The following is a 19,777-nucleotide window of genomic DNA, read 5'->3' on the forward strand; positions in this document are numbered from 1 at the left end:
CGCTTTCAAAAACGTTTGAAACAAAAGGAAACAACCCCTTATGCCCTGGGCAGCCTGCCTCACTGGCGCGGAGTAAACGTTTGCTTTTGCAGTATTGAGGCCTGCTCCTACCGGACCAGAATTTTGCCTAGACTTGGGACCTTGTACACTCCGCCTTTCAGGCTCCAACCTTTCCAGCTTAGCCCTGCTTTTAACCTCTCCTCACTCTTAGTGACGTCCTAGGAGTGTCTTTTACCCTTCCAAGTGTGAAAAGAGTAGATGATGATCCTGAAAAGCTTACTTTTTTCAAAGAAGCTGTGGTTTTTAGACTAAGGCCTTATAGAGCCGAGTTGACCGCCTCGCGAAGTTCCGTAGCCTCCCCATTCCGTGGCTCCTTGCCTCAGACAAGACAAGGAAGCCGAGATGGCTCCCAATCACTGTTTACATGTGTCTCCTGTCTCCATAGGCCGGGCCCCCAGGCGCCAAAGAGCTTGAAGGACTGCGCAGTGGGAGCCCCGCACTGCGCCAGGCCCCGGACCCCTGGATCCGTCGGGGCGCCTCCACCCAGCTGTTAGCATGATGTCTTACCTCAAACAACCCCCATACGGCATGAACGGGCTGGGCCTGGCCGGGCCAGCCATGGACCTCCTGCATCCTTCCGTGGGCTACCCCGGTGAGCACCGGTACCTGCCCCCAGCCCCTGCAAATCTTGGGGATCCCCAGACTCTGAGTTTGAGCACACATTTTTGTCACTGAGCAGGCCCAGGGAGCCGGTTGGCTAGTATGCCTACAATGCACCACAGGCTGCAGGCTCACAGGGCAGTCACCGCTGGGTGAACTGGGCCTGGGCAGTGAAGTAGTGTAATGTGTGCTTTCCCAGCCTGGCCACACGGACAACCTGTTTCCTGTTGTGGTCCCACCACCAGCACAGGGAGCATTTACGTCGGGCAGTTTCCCATGGGCAGCCTTTTTTTTTTTTTTTTTTTTTTGGTGTGTGTGTGTGTGTGTGTGTGTGTGTGTGTTACTATGTGTATCTATTCCTTCCCCCCCCGCCCCCCCCCCCACCAATATTGAGTGAGGATTCTGGACACTCTCTAGGCCCTAACAGGAAGAGCCAAGATTTTCTCATGAGAAATGACTGGCAGAGATGAGGAAGAGGGATTCTTTCTCCCTAATTAAATAAATTGTCCTCTATATGGGTCGTTTGCACCAACTTTTGCACTGCGGATTTGGAGAGCCTGAGCAGAATCCTGGCTTTTTGTTTGGTTTTGTTTCCTAGCTCCCACTCCTTCTCCCCCATGTATTCTTTCGGAAAGTGTTTTCCGGGCGGTGTTTCTGAGCACCCCTTCACCATCCTCCAGCCAGGGGGTGTGTTGGGGGCAAGGGGGCGAAAACAGGGAGATTATATAACTTCTTTTCCTTTCCTAACCTCTGAGAAGTAGGGAAGGGGGCAACTCTAAAGTCTTGAAGACCCACTGGTTCTCAGTCGCACGCATGTACTTTCTCCCACCTGTGGCCTCTCAGGCTCGCCTCCCGGGGGAGTTTTTCTTTCGCTTGGAGCTCTGCTCTCTTTTGCAACGGCCTCGCACAGGGCCTGCCTGAGGCCTATCTGCGTCCTCTAGCGTGGGTCCGCGTGGCCACCGCTGACCCGAGGCGCCCCCGCGTGTTCCCTCAGCCACCCCGCGGAAGCAGCGGCGGGAACGCACTACCTTTACACGCTCACAGCTGGACGTGCTCGAGGCGCTCTTCGCCAAGACTCGCTACCCTGACATCTTCATGCGCGAGGAGGTGGCGCTCAAGATCAACCTGCCGGAGTCCAGAGTTCAGGTGTGCGCGCCCAGGGCTCCTGGGTCAGGGTAGGGGCTCTGGGACTAGTTGGAGAGGGCCTGGGAAGGGTGGTCTGGTGTGGGGCGGGCTTACAGACTGGGCAATTCCTGTCAGACTCCCCCTAGCGCTCAGCCCGGGCCTGGAAGAGGGGCAAAGTCAAAGGCACTAGCTGAGAGCACTGGATTCGACCCTTGGTCCCAGGGCGCCTTCGGTATTGAAAATCCTTTTTATGATTTTGGGAGGATAAGCAAGGTTTCCTAACGTAAAGTGCCCAGAGGGCCCGACACTTGCCCCTGCTTCTTCGGCCATTCCAGGATTTGGCAGTTTTCTTTGGGGTCTTGAATTGTGCCTTCGCACTTGCCTTGCATCCCGGGGATCCTGGAAATGGAAGAGTGGAGCTTGGCCAGAGCCTGGTGCCCTGTCGGAGTGCGCTCCCTGGGTGGCGCAGGTTTGATTAGATGTTTCCTTTGCCCAGAGAGGATGCCGAACACAAAACCCGGCTACCGGCTTTGCAGTTTCTGTTTTTGCGGTGAAAATACTGTTTGGATTATAACTCAGAACTCTCCTCAAGGGCCTTTTATCTCGCTTGCTTTCCCTCGAGGCTCGAGAAAGAACCAAGAATGTTGTGCCACGTACCAGGGCCCTCCAAGAGAAGTGAGAACTTTGTCCCATTTGGTTCCCCACTTGGAACCAAGAAGCCCAACGAAATTCTGCTCAGGCTTCCTTCCCTAGTCCCCCGAGTACTGCCTCTGTTCAGCCTCCCCGCCTTGCTCCTGCATCCGCTCAAATTCTCGCTTTGCCCAACGCTGGGCCTCCAGGGGACGACTGCCTCCCACCTCAGACTTGGTGACTGTCCTGCGCTCTCCTTCGTGCCTCTCCGCAGTTTCCTCAGCTCTATTCATAGAAGACAGGGCCTCCAAACATACATGAGGCTGTTGGGAAGCAGCCAACAGCAGAGTTTAGACATGGCTGAACTTCTGGCTGGACAGACGCGAATGTTCCGCCCTAGGGCAGAGTGGCGCTGGGGGTGGGGAGGTGCACGTCCCTACTTTGCCAGAGGAGGATCTTTGATCTGAAGGTTGGGGGAGGGCGGAGGAGCTGGGAACGCAGGGGCAGGGGCTGGCCCGGTGGGAGATGAGGAGGGGTGGAGGCCGCCGTTGGAGAGGGATAAGAGATCCTAAGCCGGGCGGTGGGTACAGGGGCCGGGGAGCAGCAGGCTCTACTCGCCCCCCTGACACCCTCTCCCTGACTCGGCCCGCTGCAGGTCTGGTTCAAGAACCGCCGTGCCAAATGCCGCCAGCAGCAGCAGAGCGGGAGCGGGACCAAGAGCCGCCCAGCCAAGAAGAAGTCGTCCCCGGTGCGGGAGAGCTCGGGCTCGGAAAGCAGCGGCCAGTTCACGCCTCCCGCTGTGTCCAGCTCCGCCTCGTCCTCCAGCTCAGGATCCAGCGCCTCCGCCAACCCAGCGGCGGCAGCGGCGGCAGGCCTGGGCGGGAACCCGGCGGTGGCAGTCCCGTCGTCGTTGAGTACGCCGGCTGCCTCATCCATCTGGAGTCCGGCCTCCATCTCGCCGGGCTCAGCGCCCGCGTCGGTGTCAGTGCCCGAGCCCTTGGCCGCGCCTAGCAACGCGTCGTGCATGCAGCGCTCGGTTGCTGCAGGCGCCGCCTCGGCTGCAGCCTCTTATCCCATGTCCTACGGCCAGGGCGGCAGCTATGGGCAGGGCTACCCCGCGCCCTCGTCTTCCTACTTTGGCGGCGTGGACTGCAGCTCCTATCTAGCGCCCATGCACTCGCACCACCACCCGCACCAGCTCAGCCCTATGGCACCCTCCTCCATGGCCGGCCACCATCACCACCATCCACACGCGCACCATCCGTTGAGCCAGTCCTCAGGCCATCATCACCACCATCATCACCACCACCACCAGGGCTACGGCGGCTCAGGGCTCGCCTTCAACTCTGGCGACTGCTTGGATTACAAGGAGCCTGGCGCCGCCGCTGCTTCCTCGGCTTGGAAACTCAACTTCAATTCGCCCGACTGTCTGGACTATAAGGACCAAGCCTCATGGCGGTTCCAGGTCTTGTGAGCCCAGGAGTGGGAGGAAGAGGAGATGAAACGCAACTACCTGCGCCCTCCGTGGTCCCCGTCCTGTTGCTGCTGCTGCACCGCCCGCCTTTGCCTCGGCTTCTGCAGACCTGAATTTTCATGCCCCTGAAAGATGCCCTTTGCCTGCACTGCCGCCCTCATCTTTCTGCCACTTTGTTTGGGGGATGTGCAGACCCGCCCACCCCTTGGATGAGGGGACAGGTGCTTTGGCTTGGCCCACAAGTTCTATATGGGGAGAGCTGTGTGCTCTCTTCCTCATCCCCTAACGAACTCCTAAGTCACTCTCCTCTGGTGTTTCTGGGCAGTTATTATGCACTTGCAGCCTTCGGAGGCTCTTGCTCTGACTCTCTGTTTGAACCGTACACTTTTATTTATTCTTTCTGGACACTGGAATCACTAACTGGCATGTGTCTGCCCACTGGAGTGCACCCACACTCTACCCCAAATCAAAACAACCACTAAGTGTTTCTCGCTTGCAGACTACCGCCCCTTCAGCAGCCCTCGGTCCCGCTCCCCGGCTGCAGGCCAGAGCTTTCCGGCGTTTTCTCCTCCCCAGCGGGATGCGCTGGGGCACGGCTGGAGGGAGGAGCGCGTCCCTAGCCTCTCGCGCACAGCCCCGCCCTGCGTAGAACTGGCTCAAGCTTCCGCCTCGGCGGGAATGCTGTACATAGTCGGGTCCGTTCCAGGGACCATTTAAACTTTTTAGTTGCTGTTGGTTGAACTGAGCATATCTCGTCTTAGCGCCCAGGAAATAGAACTTTAAGATATATACAGCATATATATACATATATATACACACATATATATAAAACAAAAGCAAAAAATATTTTCCCTCTGTCCCCCTCCCTCTCTTCCTTAAACGATGGCGCTTTTATTTTTTCAGTTGTTGCAAAGCTGTCCTGCTCTCTCACACCTTCTCCCTCTGTGTATTTATTAAAGAGAACCTTTTGGTTCCAGGAAGCTGGGCGCGGAGGATAGAGAGGGTCCGAGAGTGTGAAGGAAACGACCAAGTCAGGGTACAGGGGAGGGGGCTAGGCTGGGCGGGGACGCAGGGCTGAGCCCTTCACCCGGTCGAAGCACAGAGTCGCAGTTCCGGTGTAGAGACCAATCACAAAACAAAACAAAACAAAACAAAACAAAACAAAAAACAAACAAAAATACGGCATTATGGAAAAACAAACAAGTCAACCCAGGCCCCAAACCCTAGTTCCAATTCCTCTGTCGGCTTCTCTCTTTTTAAACAACCCTGTTTCGTCTAGTGAGTTTTTAGTGCACCTTCATTCTCCGAAATCTGCGGAGAGCCCGCGCCTGTGTATCAATTTTGGCTTTGGCCTTTTCGTCCAGTAGGTGGGAAAGTAATTTGTAAACTTGATTTGTCCGATGTGAAGATCACAAATTACTTGTTGAAATGTAAGGCAGTCCCCCTCCTCCCCTTTTATCTACATTATTTCCCGAAAATAAATGCAAATTAATGAACGGCTTGTCAGTGTTGCTCTTCTGATTCCAGCCCCCAGGTCCTGCTCTCGGGGAGCCTAAAAGGAGGGAAAAAAGTCCCGTGTTAATACCCTCGCGTGTTAACGACCTGTGGGAAGCAGAAGGCCAAATGATAGGGAGGGAGGACGTGGCAAAAGGAGTCTCCAGAGATGGTCTCTTAGGGAGTGTTCTCCCCTCCCAGTCAGGTCGGCCCCTTCCCGCGGGCGTTTTGACCCCGCATCCCCTCTCGCCATCCTGGACAGAGACAGGTGTCAGGACTCAATTCCCGAAGCAATTCCTTTCTCTTCAGAGGCAGGAACCTGGCACTGATTTCTTCACCCTAATTGCCTGCACCAGACAGAAGAGGGGGAGGGAAAGAGGGTCGGGAGGCGGGAAAGGATAGCTCTGTAATGCTTTCAGAGCTGAGCCAAAAGGAAAAGAAAACAAAACGACAAAAAACCGATCCGTGTCCTGCATGTTGGCAGCAGACAACCTTCCTTTCTGCTGAGCTGTCCCGCGTGGCTTCACGGCGACCAGGGGATCCGAGTCATTCCTTCCATGTGCTAAGATGTCCCTCTAAACCCCCAGGCCCTTGCCATAAGTAGCCGAGTTATCTTTTGCGTATTGTGAAGTTTCTTTCCAACGCAAACATTAAGATCTAGGAAAGCCGACAAGGACGCGTTTCACTTTGGCAGGGGAAGAAGTCTCCCCACTTGCAGCAGGGGGTCGGAAAGGACGGTTCCATCTTGTCCTGAGAGAAGACCAGGAAAGAGGTGGGGATGGGGTGGGATGATCCGTCCAGAAAACCCAGGGACCCGGAGCTGTCCAGATTCTGTTCGGCCCGAAACCTACTGGGTGTAAGGCCCAGAAGCTGCTCAACTTGCCCACGGACGGGAAGGAAATAAGGAAACAACGAAAAGTTTCCTGCGAAGTGACCAACACACCCTATTCTGTTTATTCCGTGTAAGACCTGAGAACACAACGCGAGGCCGGGTTTGGAGAACGAGCCCTCCCTCAGAGTCCCGCGCGGAGCAAGGTCTTAGGGCCGCGAGCTCCGGTTACAGAAAAGCCTCTTCGGCCGCGTCCTCCCTCTGGACTCCGTAGGCCCGGCTCTGGCGCACTGCGCCTCCCCACTCCAACAAACCCATTATCCCCGACTCAGCAGAGGCCCGCGGGAGGGCGCAGCCGCGGCCCGCCGGCGCCGCCCCCGGAGGAAGACCCCGAGCGCAGGGCCGGGCCGCGCCCGCGCGGGCTCCGCCTTGGGCAGCGCCTCCAGTTAAAGGCGGAGCCAAGGACTACCCGCCGGGTGTGCCGTGGCCCCTCGGGTGCGGGGCCCGCACGTGCCGGAGAGGCCGGGGCGATGGCCGGAGCAAAGAGGCTTCCAGCCCGCGCTGCACGGGCCTGGGCACCCGGGTTGGAGGGCTTCCCGGGCGCTCCCCTCAGCCCACCCTGCCCGTCCCGCCCCGGTTCACGCAGCAGCTGCCAGTGGCGCTAGAATGAATGGGGTGCTACGCTGCCCCCACCCGCAGTTCCGAGGCGGGTTCTGGGGGAGAGGGGCAGCGGTCCTCTTGGCTGTTCGGGGGAATGACACCAGGAGACCCGGCTTTGCGCCTGCTCAGACAACTATGTGGCCTCCGGAGCAAGGTACTCAAACCCTTGGGCCTCCGTTCGGTCGCATTTGTTAGTTGGCCCTGCTTGGCCTGGGGCGCTCCAGAACTTCACACTTGGGCCAAGTTGCTGGTGGGTAGGTCGGACGCGTCCCCGTGGCCCGGCCACTCGGCGGCGTCCAGAAGGTTCGGCGCCTGCGTACTTCAGCAGACGGGCCCCGGTGGCCGGGCGCGCGGAGACCCGGCGGGAGTTCCCGCCCCGGGGAAAGGAGGCTTCGAAAAGAGGCACGTGCTTCTCCCAGGGCCTCCCCGTCTGTGCCGAGGGCCCGTGGCGCTGGGTGGAAACCAGGAGCCCGAAGGCACTAGGGCACCGCAGGCCACCAGGGCGCGGGAGCTAGCGGGGAGAGGGGTGGGTGCGTGGCCGCGGCGGGGGCGGCCCGAGGTGGCCAGGCCGGGTGAGGGGAGGGCGTCTCCGGGCGGCGGCGGCGGCGGCGGCGGCTGGAGCGCGGAAGGCCCCTCCCGGCCCGGCCACCTGTTAATGGGCAGAACCGCTCTCATTCAGCTCGCCCTTCTCGGGAGGGGAGAGGTTTGTTCTGTTTGGGTTGGGTGTTCGTGACACAAGTGAGGCAACTTAAGGAGATTTAGCAACGCGAAGACAGTTGCTTACTCAACAGTTTTCTTTCGTTGAGCACCCAACGAAATCTTCGTGTTTTTTACTCCTAGTTTGTGTTCTCTGCTCAAACTCCAGGGGCAGAAAAGTCCACCCTGAAGTGAACACGTGTGAGGTGCCGTGAGGCGTAAAGGATAACTCCTATTGGTGATTTTTAAGGAATTTTAAAACTTAAAACTGTCGTGGGAGCATCGCATTCATTTACTGAAGCTCTGAAAAGATTCAGTGAAGTAACCTCGTTTGTTGTAGAACTTTTCAGTCTTCAGTAGCTACTGAGAGTATATGGAGACGTTTCCCTAGATTGTGAAAACAGTTTTTTTGAGGGGAAAAAAATCGTTAAAGCTATGGAGTATTTACGTGAGCGGGAAAGCAGGTAAAAAGACACTGTGTGTCAGCAAATTCATGTCTGCTACATTATTGGGCTAAAAAAGCAGTGGTTTCATTTCTTGTGTCAAAAGAAAATTACTAGTTTTCTCATGTATTTGTTCAAAATAGCAGTTTCACAAATAAACAGATTTCTTTCGATTGTGAAGATGAATGATAAAACCACTACTCTGGCAGAATTGTTATTGATGTTATTAATTAAGCCTTAACAGGCTCTCAGATTTTCTTTAGAAATACAGAAATAAAATTGTATCCGATATATTAAATGTAGTTAATATATACATTATTGGTAGAGAAAATCTGTATCATTACTATTCAAGACCGAAAAAATCACTTGGCTTCTGATGCAGAATTAATTTAAGAACAGCAACAAGATATCTTTATGAAATTCCTTAATTGAAAACCTATCAAATTCTCAAGTTATTCTATATTTTCCACACTTCTTTTCCCTTCCCCCATACATTTTAATGTCTAAAATAAGAATGAAAAAAAAAAACTGATTAGATTTAACTAAAGAATAGTTATATTCAACAATATAATATTAAAGTAGAAAGCAACTAAAAGGTGAATACAACAAGAAAACATCTCTATTATCTTTAAGAAAGAACCTGTTTAATTAAATGTGTGGGTGTCTGGAATATGCTTTTTTTTTTTTTTTTTTTTTTGAAAAGAAGAGGTTTTGCATTTAGCTGTGTTTAGTAAACCATTCCTGAAAAAGCAATTATGCCTTAATTATCTTGTTGATATTTACTGATATCTGAAAAAAGAATTGGATTGTTTTGTGAGGGAGGGGGACATGCCATTTTGACCTAATTGTTTAATCATGCTTTAAAAATGAGTTGGATTTCATTTAAAATACATTAGGTGCAGTCTTTCAAAAGCCTGTGAAAATTAAAAATATTTTCCAAAAATCCTTCAGTAACTTAGGTGAAATGGCAGTTACATAATCTAGACGAAGTTGAAACTGCTTTTAATACATCTGAATATTTCTTAGGAAAAAATGAAGCACAGATGTGTACGTGTGTTCACAACTAAAATGTATATCTCTCTATTTATGAAATTGTACATTCAGGTTTCTAGGACTATTAATTCAAAGATAAAGATATGCTTTAAAATATTTTGGAGTTCTTTCTAATCAAATAGGACTTAGCTCTTTTTAATCAGTGGTGACCCATCATAATTTAACCATTGACAATCTATCGTGTTTCTAAAAATTTTACGCCTCCTATCCCCTTTGGACAATTTACTTGGTGGCTAATATAATCAAAGACACAAAGTTCCATTTCATTCCAAAGGTCATAAATACTTCATATTTCAAAGGTTAATCTTTATTGGACAGGTTATGAAACTGTTTTAGAAAATTTTAGAAATTCTTTTAACGTGGATTGTAAAATTAGGCTATAAGGAGCTCGAGTCACATTTTTTTCAGGATTGAAGTGGAATATAAATAATAACTAATTTTGATAGTTTGCATTAGATTAATGAAAATGTAGGAATAAATGGCCTCTGATTCAACAACTTGGTGTCTAAAGAGCTTATAAAATATTTTTAGTATGCAAATATTCTCATGTATGTTCAAAGCTCTGAACGATTATGAGATATACCATCGTCTGTCATAGCTATTTAAATGTAGGAATCAAATTTTCTTTTTAAAATTTACTTAAAAATTTTTATTGTGAAGTATACATAGAAAAGAAAGTGTAAAACATATGTAAACTTCAAGCAGAACAGAAAATTTACATGGAGGAACATGTTTTTAAATAGTTTGAAAAGTAGATTTGGGGTTGATTACAATACCAGTGTGTAAATTTGTTACATAAATTATGTCTGTGTTTTAGGGATTTTTGTTAAATCCTTTAGAATAGTGAGTACTAATATAGGGACACCTTTTTAAGGCAGAAAAACAATTACAGTAGTAGGATGTAGAAGTTTTATAGGCCTTTGAAAATCTGTAGTTTCTTTTTTGATGGAAGAATTATGCTTTATGTAGATATTTTTATCAAAGGAGCATCAAGGAAAAGTCTGTCATCTTGTTTCCTAAGCATGGATATTTGACCTTTATGCAGAGCTATAGCTTCAACTCTTGATTTCGTTATTGGTGACACTCAAATTCACATTACTAGCTCAGACCTCTCTGTTGGACTTCATATACCTGTACATCCACTGAGAAGAAGCCACTGGATTTTAGCTCTTAGGATGTTAATGATATGATATCTGGGACTTGCTTCAAAATATAATAGAGGAAGAGAAGGAATGAGTGGAATATAGATAAAACCAGGTTAGCCATGAATGGATAATTGTTGAAGCTAATGAGAATACATGTAACTTCATTTTACTAGACTTTTGTAGTTTAAATTTTTTTCCATAATAAAACATGGATAAAAATATGTGTTTGCTGAAAGTAGTTTTTGCAGTATGTTAAGGAAACTGACTCCATATCCTACAGTATCAATTGTATGTATTTTCTTTATCTGCTCTCAAGTCTTGCAAGGTTGGTTGGTGTGAGACTCAGAGTGGTTTGATTATTTACTCACATTACATAGATGGTAGGTGGCAGGCCTGGTACTCCGTCTTCAGATCCCATGTCTTTTGCTGTAAAAGCTACGTAAAATTTTCAGCATATTAGCAAACATTAATTAAAAGACCCCCAACCGTATCACTTGACAATCCAATTACCAGGTTATCAACAAAACATGCTTTATCTAAATTCGAGTTATAAAATTTGAGCTTTGGTAACTGAAAATTATTTCCTGGGACATTATTACCTTTATGTTTCTGAGCATCACTTCAATCTTGGTGAGAGTTCAGAAAGATTTTAATAGAGCATTAAGTGAGAGTACTAGTTTGATACCAGGTCTGTCTACCCTTTCAGTTTCGTATTAATTTTAATTCCCTACTAATTGCTCATTTCTAAGTAATTTTAAAATTCCTTACTGGTTGGTTCATGTTTATGTGTTGTTTGCCCTTGATTGAATCCTTTTTGCTCCTTAGAATATTGCTTTGCTACATTATAGGAGTTCTAACCCAGAGAAAACTGTGTAAACCAGACAAAGAGTTGAAATTAGATTAATGGCTCTGTGTATGAGCCTTAATAATTTGTAAACAGATATTTGGGATCTTATATTCTAATTATACTAACTTGGGAACTTCTCTTTTTGAGTTTTGAAGTTTGTAGCTTAATTTTTTAAATCTCACAGATAGCAAATACTGCCTTTTTAGGGTAAATTTTATTTTTTCAGAGCCAAGTCTGAAATTTTAAAATGGGTTAAAAAGTTGAGTTATACAGATCACGTCACTTCATAGATACAGGCTTTCTTTCCTGAAAAGCAAAAAGCAGAAGTCTTGTTTAAATTATATCTTTATTGTTTCAATTTTTAAAAACCCTGACCTCACCCTTGTATTCCTGCTATTGATCTCAGTCCTTCTCTTGCCTGATGTGAAAAATAAAGGTTGTTTGTTCATGTTCCTTAATGTTTGGAAGAGAAAACATCTAGCATCCATATTATCCCTGTATTTCCTCACTTGAGGCATAAACTGTATCACATAGATTAGCACCTGTTAATTCCTGCATGCCTTTTTATTTCTACATTTGGAACTGAGATTCTCCCTGCCTCATTGTATTCCAATCAATAAAATAGCTAAATCTTTTATCCCAAGAAAGATTAGAAGTCAATGGGGGTCCTAGTGCTGAGAAAAGTCTAAGAGGTAGGACTAAGTTTTCCTGTACTGCAAGTCCTTGGCACGGTGCCAGACACAAGGTAGGTCTCAAATGAAAGAATGAAATCCAGTCATCAGCCTTGAAACAGATTTAAATGTAATTCATCTCAGATACAGAATTGTCTTTTTTTTTTTTTTTGTGGTATTCAGAGTTACTTCTGAATGAATTCAATAGCATGTTTTCTTAATCTCCTTTAATCGTCCTTAGAATCAAGACCTTTCTGGTTACTTCTCTTCTTATTATTACATCTCTTGTTAAATGTAGGACCATTTCAAAATTTAGTTCATTAAATTTTTTTTAAGTTGCATATTTAAAAGTCCATAAAATTTATATGTACATTTAATCAAATGGTTATCAACTTAACATCATGTAATCACCACCAGTGAGGTCAAAGAATAGAACATTGGGACTGCAGAATTCCTTGAGAATATCCCTTGCCCATTACAATCATTTTGGTCTCCTGTGAAGTAACAACTATCTTATTATTTATAGTAACTGTTTTCTTGCATTTCTCAATCACTGTGTATGCATTCCTAAACAATATGGATTTGTTTAGCCTATTTGAATTTTATTATATTGTATTATTTATGAATAGAATTATATTGTGTCATTTTTGTAATTTTATTCCACTTAAAATTACAAGATTGATTCATGTTATTGTGTGTATCAGTAGCTTCTGTTTGTATGCTGTATAGTATTCCAATGTGTGAATATACCACAATTAATTGATCTGTTCTGTTGAAAGGCATTTGTCATGTTTCCAGTTTGGGATAATCACAGTGGTGCTGCTCTGAACATTCTTATATGTGTATCCTGATGCACATAAAGATGCAAATCTCTAGAGTATATCCTAGGAGTGAAATTTCTGAGCCATAGGGAATGCATATTTTCTACTTGACTAGATATTGGCACAGGTTCCAAATTGGTTGCATTAATTTATATTCCCAAATAGTGTATGAGAATTCCAGTTGATCCATATCTTTGCCAAAGCTTCTTATTTTTAGACTTTTAAAAATTTTGTCAATATACCGGATATGTAATACCTCATTGTGGTTTTGATTTGTGTTTTCTTGACTAGTGGTGAAATTGAGCCCCTTATGTTTATTCGGGTATCTTTTTTGGTGAAGTGCCTATTCTATTTTCCTTTTTTTTCTATTAGATTGTCTACCTTTTTTTCTGATTCGCAAGAGCTCTTTACATATTCTGCAAACTAGTCCTTTGTCAGTTATATGTGTTGGAGATAATTTCTCACTTTGCGCATTGTCCTTTCACTCTTTCTTAGGGTGTTTTAAAGTAGCTGAATTTGTTGATCTTTTATGATTGGTGCTTTTTGTGTATCTTATTTAGGAAATTTGTTCTCACTTCATGATCATGAAAATATTTCCCCATATTTTCTTTTAAAAGATTTGTTTCAAGTTTTGCCTTACATATTAATCATCTGACTTTTTTTTTTGTAGTGTGCAGAATTTGGCAGCATTTCCTTTTCTTGAAACTTTATCTGCTTATATGACTGCAAATGTCATCTTTATGTTGATAATTCCAAAAATCCATATTCTTGGTATTGACTATATTTTTTAGCTGAGACCCTTATTTCCAACTGCCTCCTGGATCTCTTCACTTGAATATCTTGCAGATACTTGCTGATATCTCAGTGTAGAGCTTATTTTTTTAAACTTTGTTGTTTTCTGTTTACATTAAATCATCATATAAGCCAAAGTACATGGTGGAATCCTTGACTCTTCTTTCTTTACCTTCTCCATCCAAATAGCCATCCTGTCCAAGTGATTCTATCTCTACAAGGCATGTCAAATCCATTCATTCCCTTCTTTCCAGTTCCAGAATTACTGTGGAGAGTTCCACCTAGTCTGGTACAATAACCTTTTAATTGGTTTTCCTGCCTGCCTTCTGTTCCCCTTCTCTAGTCATTCACTTATACAGCCATAGAGTTTTCTAAGACACAAATCCCATCTCTTTCCTGGTTTTATGCTTTTTCATTGCCTTCATTATAACAAAAAATCCAAATTCCTTCTCATAGCTCCTACTATTACTCTGTAGGAATCTCATGTTTTAGCCACACCAGGCTTCTTATTGTTTCCCAAAGGAGCTGTGTCCTTGTGCCCTTTTTCATGTTGTTCCTTCTGCTTGGAACACTATTCCTTTTACCTCTTCTCACTGGGAAAATCCAGTTCCTTCCACCATCATTTCCAGAAAGAATTAATCCTTCTTTCCTCTGGGCTTCCCATAGTACTTTGGTCATACCTTTATTGCAGTACGTATCATAATGCTTTATATTTATTGATCTCTCATGCTAGACTATGAAGTTTTTGAAGACAGAGAATATGTTTTATTAATCTTATTTTTCTTAGAATCTAGCAATGCCTGCTACAAGATAGTAGTCAGTAAATACTTGAAGAAAAAAAAGTACTTGAAGAATTGTGTTAACTTTAAAAAAGAAAATAGAAATGTATGCATTGGCTTAAAAAATGTTGTTGAAAGAGTACAATGGGCTGTTTTCTGTGAATGGGTTCTAGTTGAAAAGATTAGAACCACACTGCTCTGGTCTAATGTGAACTGAAGGGAAAAAATAATCTTAAAAGGACAAATAAAATTGACGGAGTTCTCATTTTTAAAAGGGTGACTTACGTGTCAAACAGAATACAAAGTTAAATTAGTTTTAAAAAACTAAGACATTCACAGTACTGCTGAAGAAATTTGTGTCTTTCAGGGAACACATTAATGAGCATAGTCTATCCTATTACAAGTTTTATAATATCATGAATTCTGTTTTCACAGCACTTGGTAACTTTTACTCTGGAAGGTGCTGGTAAATCCAGGTTCCCCTTAGGTTTAAACGGAACAGTGACAGACAGGTTAACAGTTGTTTCATGTGCCAGTTCTTCAGATTCCCATAAAAACTAAAACCTCTGGAGGCTAGAGTCCAAATATTTACTTAAAGCTCACACAGCAAACATACAACACAATTGAATTAGGGTGAGACAGTTTTTTTACAGTTCATCTAGAGGGAGCAGAGTTAGTGTTCAAGAACATTATTAACTTTTCGTGTTAATATAACTGATTCATTGTATGCATAGGAATATTCTAAATACAAAATGTTCTTAAGAAATTTTAAGAGCAAATTGATTTTTTTATTAAAATATTATATATTGTTTATATCTGGATTTCTGATTGGAGTAAATCTTTAAAGCTTGAAAAAGTTTGTATCTGTAGATAAGTTATTCTCTCATGAATGTATAGATTTTGAAATAAACCAGCCCCTAATCATAAGAGCAATTTCTAGATAAGCATGGTCAATTGAATACATGTTTTATTTTCCCTCTCTCTTAACATAGTAAAATTAAAGTCAGGGAATAAAGAAAGGCATAAACTCCATAAGGACAAAGAGAACATGACAGAAGATGTCAATAGACTTTTGGAAGCTGGGCCATAGGTAGATGGATGAGTGGTAACTGTCTTAGCAAAGAAAGCTGGCCCCCTCAGTCTGTTCCACCTGCACACCTGACTAACTGAGGTAGTGAATATCAGCCTGTGGCTGTGTAGATACTGATGGTTTCCAGACAAGAGACCAGCATGAACTTGGTAGGGAACCAAAGCTCTATCTCGGATGATCTGATTGCAAAACATTTTCTAGACTCAGAGTCTCAGAATAGCTGAACATTTGTAGATGAACTATGTTATGTAAGCGTATATTATGAATGATATTGTTAATGAGTATAAGGAAGAATTGCAGTGGCTTTGTTAATTCAACAAGGATATAATAACTTTACATATTATACAATCATAATACCTAGAGCAACACTGTCCAGTACTGTGACCATTAGTTACTTGTGGCTTTTGAGCTTCTGAAATATTGCTAGTCTGAATGAAAATGCAATGTTGAGTATAAAATTCACTCTGCATCTCAAAGACTTAGTATAAAAAAAGTAAAATGTCTCCTTAGTAAGTTTATATTAGTTGCTTATTGAAATATTTTATATATATTATGTTAAAATATATTAAAATATTTCACCTATTTCTTTACTTTTCTGATGTAGATACTAGATATCATTTTAAATGTTTATTCTGAGAGAGAGAATGAGAGCAAGTGAGCAGGGGTGGGGCAGAGAGCAAGGGAGAGAGAGAATCCCAAGCAGGCTTCACACTGTCTGCCCAGAGCCTGATGCAGAGCTTGAACTCACAAACAGTGAGGTCATGACCTAAGCCAAAATCAAAGGTCGGATACTCAACCAACTGAGCTACCAAGGCACCCTGATAATAGACAATTTTAAATTGTATATGTGGCTCTTATTTTTCTTTTATACAGCTGTGAATAGAAGTATTGATCCTTGAGTGGCGGATATAGTTCCCTGCTCTGTATCTTATGGGGCCCTTTAAAATTTTTTTTTCAAGTTTCTTTATTTTGAGAGAGACAGCAGGAGTGGGGGAGGAGCAGAGAGAGAGGGGGAGGGAATTCCAAGCAGGCTCTGCACTATCAGTATGGAGCCTGATGCTGGGCTCAAACCCACGAAACCGTGAGATTGTGACCCGGGCTGAAACCAAGAATCAGATTCTTAACCTATTGAGCCACGCAGGCACCCCTCACAGGACCCTTTAAGAAGAAAGCCTTTTGGGGGCACGTGGGCAGCTCAGTCAGTTAAACATTTAACTCTTGATTTGGGCTCAGGTCATGATCTCATAGTTGTGGTATTGAGCCCCGCGTCAGGCTCTGTGCTTAAAGTGCAATGCCTGCTTGGGATTCTCTCCCCCTCTCTCTCCTCCTCCCCTGCTCATGCTCGCTTGCTCACTGTCTCTCAAAATAAACACCTAAAATAAGACCCTTTAAAAATAATAAACAAATGGGGACCACATCCATACTGTGCAGTACCTCTCAGTAGTACCTAAAGTACTGCAGTATATCCTTTTGGCAAACTACCAAGTTAATGGTGTGAGTCTGTTTATTGAATAAAAAAGAATAGTCTAAAAGTATCAATAGATATCTTGGTAAAATTTGTAATCTTCTTGTTATCCATCTACCATGGTTCTTCAGCACAACTCCTTCCCTGAATCCATATAATTTTATGTACCCGATTACTGATAGCTTTAAGAGAAAACCATAGATTTGAGTCAAGTGTTAATAGTATAGAGTCTTGATTACCAATCTGGTCTTTGGTTCTCGGGCTTTCTAGCAATATTTCTGTTTTCCAATACTCCAGTCTTGATAGTGGCTATTTAAAACCTTTCATTCTTCTCATATCTCCTATCCATGTTCTCAGCAGATGACCCCACATCCTACTTCACTGAGAAAATGCTGTAGAAGGTTTCAGAAGAGAATGCCCTTGACTATGAACTATAGCTCTTCCTTGGAGTTATGTCCTAATAAACCCATTGTGAGGTGAAAATTACCATGAGCTAAAATGCACTGAATACACCGAACTTACTGAACATCATAACTTAGCCTGGCCTACCTGAAATGTGCACAGAACACTTACATTAGCCTACAGTTGGCCAAAATCATCTAATAGAAAGCCTCTGAATACCTCCTGTAATGTATTAAAGTCCCCTACAATCATGGTATTGTTATCTATACATTTATTTATGTTTGTGATTAATTGATTCATATATCTGGGTGCTTTCACATTGGGGGCATAACCATTTACAATTGTTAGCTCTTCTTGATGGATAGATCCTTTAATTATGATATAATGTCCTTTTTCATCTCTTGTTACAGTCTTTGTTTTAAAATCTAGGTTGTCTGGTATAAGTATGGCTACTCTGGCTTTCTTTTGACATCCTGTAACACGATAGATGGTTCTCCATCCCATCACTTTCTTTTTAATTTTTTTTTAATGTTTGTTTATTTATTTATTTATTTATTAAAGAAATTTTTTTTACATTTATTTATTTTTGAGAGACAGAGACAGAGCATGAATGGGGGAGGGTCAGAGAGAGAGGGAGACACAGAATCCGAAGTAGGCTCCGGGCTCTGAGCTGTCAGCGCAGAGCCGGACGCGGGGCTCGAACTCATGGACCGTGACATCATGACCTGAGCGGAAGTTGGACGCTCAACTGACTGAGCCACCCAGGTGCCCCATCCCGTCACTTTCAACCTTCAGGTGTCTTCAAGTCTAAAATGAGTCTCCTGTAGGCAGCATATAGATGGATCTTGGTTTTTTTATCCATTCTGATACTCTCTGTCTTTTTGGGGCTTTTAGTCCATTTACATTCAGTGTGATTATTGAAAGATATGGATTTAGTGTCCTTGTGTTATCTGCAGGTTTTGTTCTTGTGGTGATGTCACTGGTCCTTTGTAGTCTTTGATGCTTTCCACTCACAGAGTCTCCCTTAGGATTTCCTGCAGGGCTGGTTTAGTGGTCATGAACTCCTTTAGTTTTTGTCTGGGAAAGCCTTTATTTCTCCTTCTATTTTAATGACAGCCTTGCTGGATACAGGATTCTTGGCTGCATATATTTCCTATTCAGCACATCAAATATTTCCTGCCACAGCCTTCTGGCCTGCCATGTTTCAGTGCACTGGTCTGCTATTACCTTTATGTGTCTACCCTTGTAGGTTAAGGCCCGTTTTGTCCCTAGCTTCTTTCAGAATTCTCTCTTTATCTTTGTATTTTGCCAGTTTCACTATGCTATGTTGTGGTGTTGACCTGTTTTTGTTGATTCTGAAGGGAGTTCTCTGTGCCTCCTGGACTTGGATGCCTATTTCCTTCCCCAGCTTAGGGAAGTTCTCAGCTATAATTTGTTAAATAAATCTTCTGCCCCTTTCTCTCTCTCTTCCTCTTCTGAACTTCTATGATATGGATATTATTTTGTATCACTGAATCACTGAGTTCTCTAATTATCCCTTTGTGGTCTAGTAGTTTTCTTTCTCTCCTTTTCTCAGCTTCATCATTTTCCATAATTGTATCTTCTATTTCACCTATTCTCTCCTCTGCTTCTTCCATCCTTGCTGTCTCTGAATCTAGTTTATTTTGCATTTCATTTATAGCATTTCTTAATTCATTGTGACTACAATGAACTTCTTAGTTCCTTGATCTCTGCAGCAATAGATTCTCTACTGTCTTGTATCTTTTTTCAAGCCGAGCTATTAGTCTTATGACTATTACTCTAAATTCTTGATTAGATATATTGTTTATATCTGTTTTATGCAGTTCTCTGGCTATTATTTCTTCCTGGAATTTCTTTTGGGCAGAATTCTTCTGTTTTGTTATTTTGGCAAGTTTTCTGTCCTTTACGTGTTTTAATAGCTTGTTATGTGTCCTGCACCTGCGAGTACTACTGTATTATAAAGGGGTCATACACTGTCCAGGGCCTGGAACTTCAGGAAATGTTTTTGGAGTGTGTTATGTGCATTCTGTTGTTACGTCTTGGATGCTTTAACTACTTGTAGTGGTGGATTGGATTGCCCACCAAGTATGCTTTGATTTGTTTGTTGAAGTAACCCTGGAAAAGAGGAGAAAGAGGGAGAGGAAAGAAACCTTATCCCAAACTAAGAGAGGAATGATAGGGGTGGATAGAAAGACCAGGCAGAGAATCAAAGAAACAAGAGGGCTTAGTCCAGAGAGAGAGAGAGAGGGAAAGATAAATAAGAAGGAGATACAGAAAAGGTGTAAAAAGAATAGAGTAAAAATGCTTGATTAAACAAACAACCGGAACAGAGTAACCCCCCCACCCCAAAAAAGGGAAAGAAAAATATATAATGAGAATTGACCAAAAACTAAATCAGAAAGTATATGGCTGATTCCAAGGCGGGGAGAAAAAATAGAGTAGAAAGGTAAGGCAGGGAAAAGAGAAGACAAAGAAAGAAAAAGAAAAAAGAATGAAAAAAGAAAAGAACAAAAACAACAACAAACCTGGACTAACATACAAAACCATAGGACAGTTGTCTGTTGGTGCCTTGGAAATGGTGGCCTTGCTGCTCTGGAGAAGGGGCTGACTGGTTTTGGTGAGTGTCATTCTCACTCCAGTAGGATAAGCAGTTACTAAGCACAGAGGGGTGGGTTTGTAA

General features: G+C 44.0%; 1 protein-coding gene across 1 annotated transcript; it reads left to right on the forward strand.

The window, feature by feature from the left end:
- Positions 1-508: 508 nt before the first annotated feature.
- Positions 509-4,713, forward strand: OTX1 (orthodenticle homeobox 1). Its single transcript, XM_030309033.1, has 3 exons — positions 509-652; positions 1,655-1,806; positions 3,071-4,713. Exons 1-3 carry the CDS (start codon positions 556-558, stop codon positions 3,887-3,889), a joined length of 1,068 nt encoding a protein of 355 aa, XP_030164893.1. The 5' UTR covers positions 509-555; the 3' UTR covers positions 3,890-4,713.
- The last annotated feature ends 15,064 nt before the right edge of the window (positions 4,714-19,777 follow it).

Source organism: Lynx canadensis, chromosome A3, assembly GCF_007474595.2.
Source record: "Lynx canadensis isolate LIC74 chromosome A3, mLynCan4.pri.v2, whole genome shotgun sequence".
Taxonomy (NCBI): Eukaryota; Metazoa; Chordata; class Mammalia; order Carnivora; family Felidae; genus Lynx; species Lynx canadensis.